The sequence below is a fragment of the Sander vitreus genome, chromosome 10 (genome assembly GCF_031162955.1).
Source record: "Sander vitreus isolate 19-12246 chromosome 10, sanVit1, whole genome shotgun sequence".
Classification (NCBI taxonomy): Eukaryota; Metazoa; Chordata; class Actinopteri; order Perciformes; family Percidae; genus Sander; species Sander vitreus.
Window position 1 is genome coordinate 6,739,748 of NC_135864.1, and position 4,939 is coordinate 6,744,686.

The window sequence follows — 4,939 nt, forward strand, 5'->3', positions numbered from 1 at the left end:
TGAGATTTTATTTTAAGGAAAACAGCCAATAAAAGACAGGAATATAGCTATGATGATGAAAACTGAATCTGTTATTGATACAACCATTCAGTGTGGAAAATGTAAAAAAAAATATATATATATAGTCAATGGCATTTTAATAGAATTGCTAAGGGTCTACGTTATTGTAAATCCTTCATTTATAAATGCAATAATAAAAGAATAAGATGAAACCAATATGGGAAATATAGGAATGCCACTGAGGTAATTGGAATAAAATGATCATTATTAGCCTTAGTACAATTAACAATGAATTCCCAATAAAGTCTGTATAGGTTTCTGTTATTTCGTGTATAGTTTTATATTGAATCAGGACTTCACCCGTATGTCCACTGACTTTGATTTAAAGCTCCATCCTCTGTGTTGTTCCTCCTGCCAGTGCAGAATAGATCCATAATAAAAGGCCTACTTGACTTTTCAACCTCCACGATTCCAGTCGATTACTTCTGTTGTGTGCGCCAGCCTGCTCTGTTTCTCTAACCACCCAAAAGAAAGACAAAAAAAAAATCTGTCTAACAAGCCCTTTAGTTTCCTTTTTAGTCCCAAAGTCTGTCTTGAGATGGCCTGATTTAATTAGTTTCCGTTGCGAAAATGATTTGAAATACCGGGTTGATCCGCCTTCCAAATAAGTGGGCCTATCATTTTTTTTTATTTTTATTTTTTAAGTTTATTACGATTTTAAGAGTTTGTATTTTAGGGAAAAGAGAGATCCCACTGAACTTAAAATTTGAAAAAAAGGAAGACGATTTTCTTTCTTTCTCTCTCTCGGATATCCACATACTCAGTTACTAATATATATATATCCAAATAAGTGGGCCTATATATATATATATTCTGATATATATAGCCGGTTTGTATTGAACACTAGTTACATAACCCCACTTGTTTGAGGATAAATAGCATTGTATCATCGACAGCGACTCTCTCTCCCCTCTCTCTTTCACACACACACACACACACACACACACACACACACACACACACACACACACACACACACACACACACACACACACACACACACACACACACACACACACACACACACACACACACACACACCAAACTCAAAACTGTTGCAAATGGTCGGCCAACTGCAGCAGCACGCCGCTTCATTTCCACTGCCTCCCATTGAGGTTTATTCATTAGGATCCTCACACCAACCCATTTGCTATTCATGGGAGACTTTTTTTCTTCTCTTTTTCCAAACAAACCCGAGTCAAGAGTGGCAGATGCGTGCCATTATTGCCCACGGCTCGGTGGAAGCTGTTTTATGTAACTCAAAGGCGGGTTAACCTAATCAATCATGTCGACTAGTTGTGTTAAAGACGAGCCATAGAAGGAGGAAGAAAACATATGGCGCAGGGGTGGGAGCAAGCTTTTCTTAACACCGCAGCCAGACCGGGACCTTCTTGTGACAAGATGTATTCAACGCGGGGCGAAAGAATGGGAATAAAGGCAGTGGACGGCAGCTAATTGAAGTCATGGCACTTCTAAGCTGAAAGCACAGGTCAATTATTCAAAAGGGCCAGTTTTTACCAAGCAGCGCAGATTTTTTTGTTGTTTGTGGAGGGGTGAATATTTGATGCATTTGCTTAATCTCCCAGTACAAATGTTATTATATTCTTATAAAAGTCATATAGGAGTGTGACTTTATCTCATATAGCATTCCTATAGAGTGCCTGCGGTGCTCACTATTGAGATTATAGTTCACCCTAACACTTTTCTTATAATATTCCTTGATTTAGCATCGTTCTCCATAATTTTGTGACCTTCTAATATAGTAACTGCTCTTTAAAATCACATCCCTTCTGGTGTAATAATCATATTCTTACAGGGACATATTCCAATAAGTCATTACTTTAGGTTTTTGATTTAGGTTTATTTTACTCTATTCTATTTTATCGTATTATTTAATGCACAATCACACACCCGATCGCGCCGAGAGCTTCTTGAAATATCATATAACCTTTATTTACATAGATGCTGATTAAATAGAATGTTACAATAAAATTATCGCATAGGATGTTTGATCTATATACAGAACTCAGAGCGTGTAAAAGCTTGCAGTCGTTACTAATACTGATGCGTCCTTTGCGCTTCCAACAGGCCTGCATGCTTGCAGAAACACTTTTCGCTCAGAGGAAAGAAAAAATAAAATAAAGTACACTTAAGGAGGGATGGACTGACACGTCGACCCTGGGCTGTGCATGTAAAAACAAAAACAAAGGGTGATATAAATATTTGGCAGAGCCGATTCCTTTAACAGAACAATGTGAATAAATGACAAACAAAAGTAATTGCACAACTTTCCACCCCCTTTCAAAACAACCGTGAAGAATTCAAATGTTTACACACTTTTCAGTCTTACTGTACCATAACAGTTAGGTGTCTTAAAGGAAACCAGATATTCCTCAAATATTGTGGTGGAACTCAAACGACAGACTTGGAAGCTTTACAAGTCCGATTAATAAATTAAAATGAAGAAAAAAAAAGAGGAGGAGGAGAGGAAAAAAAACTTTCCTGAAATGTTTTTTTTTATGTATAGCCTATATTCTCCTTTTTTTTGTCAATATCCGTGCAAAAGTTTGGGAAGAAAAAAATGCCCCCTTTTTTAATATTCTTTTTTGTTGTTGCTTATGAAAACCACAGCCCCCCCCCCTGACTGTTAATCGTCCACCTCGATTTCCTCGTCGTCCTCCGAGAATTCATCCGTGGTTTGGTCTCTGGATGAGGAGGGGGACTGTGGGAAGGCCCGGTGTCCTTGCGAGGTGGGGGAGACACTGGGCGACCTGGCCTCGGGTCCCCCACCCTGCGACTCCTCTATGCTGTCCATGCTGACGAGCTTTTGCAGGGTCTGTGGGTTGATTTTCTTTAGCGACTCCACGTCCGCTTTCATCTCCTCCAGGTCCCGCTTGAGTTTGGCCCTGCGGTTCTGAAACCAGGTGATCACCTGCGCGTTGGAGAGCCCCAGCTGCTGCGCGATCTGGTCGCGGTCGGCCGGAGAAAGGTACTTCTGGTACAAAAACCTCTTCTCCAGCTCGTAAATCTGGTGGTTTGTGAAGGCTGTCCGAGACTTTCTCCTCTTTTTCGACGTCTGCCTCTGTCCGAAAGCGTTGACATGCTCACGACCTTGGAGTGGGTTGGAAGAAGAAAACATACAAGACGAATGAAAACAACCGCAAGGGTCACACACTCCCCCTCTAAACTACAGCATCAACAGACGGCACTGCTTAACATGCCTGTCCTCTGTTTACATGCTTGGCTTCGTCTTTTTCCTTGAAGCAAATTATTATATTATTATTTTTCACTTGATTCCAATAACGACGAGACAAATTCTAAGAACTTTGCTGCATCGCGGGCCCCTGTCTGGATACCACTGAGCGGATCATTTTACATGTCTGCTAACATTGTCAAAACAAATGGCACTGAAAAAATGTGTAATAATTCATCCACATGGCGTATCCCTCACCATATTTTGGGCCAAACAACAATTTAACCAAATATTATAATTGTCTGGTTTAATAATGTTGCAGTGTAACAGTATTTACATAGTGAGTGTGTCACTTACGTTTATAATTTAAGTCAGTTCAACCAACATAGCATGGAGAAGGCCATAATGGCTGATTGACTTTTTGACAGCACGCTGAGTTTTTTAGCCCGTTGTATCAGTTTATTGGATCCCATGCATGCACATTTAATGTGTAAAAGTGTCATTTTCCATTTCTTATCTTCTACTGTTACGCATTCCTATACAGCTGTCTTAGCGTGTCCACATTTAAAGTCAAAACAAACCAGCTAGCACTAATGTCAGCTGTGAGTCAGCTGTGTTATGGCGCTTGCTTTCCTTCAAAAACAGAAAATTAACCTCCATAATAAGGATTAAAGATACATACAGTCTTTACCTTCTGCTGCCTGGATAACGCTGACTTCTAGACCCTTAAACGTTTTGCTGGCGAGCTCCTCCAGTGCGCACAGCGGCGAGGAAGGAGTGGTGATCCCGTTCCTCGCAGAGTTAGAGCCCGTTACTTTCTCCAGCACTCTCGGCGGACAGATACTGGCGACTGACTTCTTTACCGATGGTTTGTTAAGGATATCCTCAATGCTGAACGGCGTCAAAGGCTTGTTGGAGTTGGCCGGTGGTGGCAGCTGGTCCAAGGGAGCCCGTCTCCTCTCCTCGCCGCTTGACTGTAACACTGAGCCTGCCTTCATGTCTTTACTGGAGGTCATCGCAGTCCCGAAGAATCGCTGCTTCCAGAAAAGTTGATTATTTCATTCAAATGGCAGTTTTAAGCGTCCACAAGTGTTTTCTCTGGTGCTCGGCGTTCTCGTAGACCCCTCTATATTTTGACACTTAAAGCCGAATGCCGCAACTTAGCTCGCCTGAGAGCTTTCCTCCAAAATAACCATGCTTCGGGCGTAGTTGTAAATGCAGCCGGACTGTATTCCCCCTCAGAGAGTCGCAGCTCCTCTGCCAAGCTCCATGTAGATCTTTAGGAAGTAACAGACTGGAGGGGGTGAATCCCTGCAAGGGGGAAAAAGCTGTCTCAAGCAGCAAGAAAAAGAAAGCGACTGCTAACGAGTTATTGTTGATTGGGCGAAGTTCAATTAGAGAAACACTACACCACTTGCTGACCCGCTGCTGCGTCTTAAAGGGCCGGACCATAATAACTAATTGGACGTGGGGGATAGGAGGAGTCTGTTGCTGCCGAGGAGAACGATGCCCTGAATGTTTATGCATCTGTTTCCCTCTGCTGGTGTATTCTGCTAGAAAGGGAGAGTTGATGGCCATTGTAATTCTGCCACCAGCACCTTCGCATTATGGAAAAGTTTAGAGGAACACCGAGCCAACAATGGTCTCCAGCCGTGATATGCATTTAGTCATTTTCGTGCGTAATTA

The 4,939-nt window shown here is 41.9% G+C and overlaps 1 protein-coding gene across 1 annotated transcript; it reads right to left on the reverse strand.

Moving 5' to 3' along the window:
* Positions 1–2,078: 2,078 nt before the first annotated feature.
* On the reverse strand, positions 2,079–4,682 carry lbx2 (ladybird homeobox 2). The gene is made up of 2 exons (XM_078261319.1): positions 3,936–4,682; positions 2,079–3,171 (listed from the first exon to the last, which is right to left on the reverse strand). The coding sequence occupies exons 1-2, from the start codon at positions 4,267–4,269 to the stop codon at positions 2,708–2,710; spliced, it is 798 nt and encodes a 265-aa protein (XP_078117445.1). The 5' UTR covers positions 4,270–4,682; the 3' UTR covers positions 2,079–2,707.
* Positions 4,683–4,939: the final 257 nt, after the last annotated feature.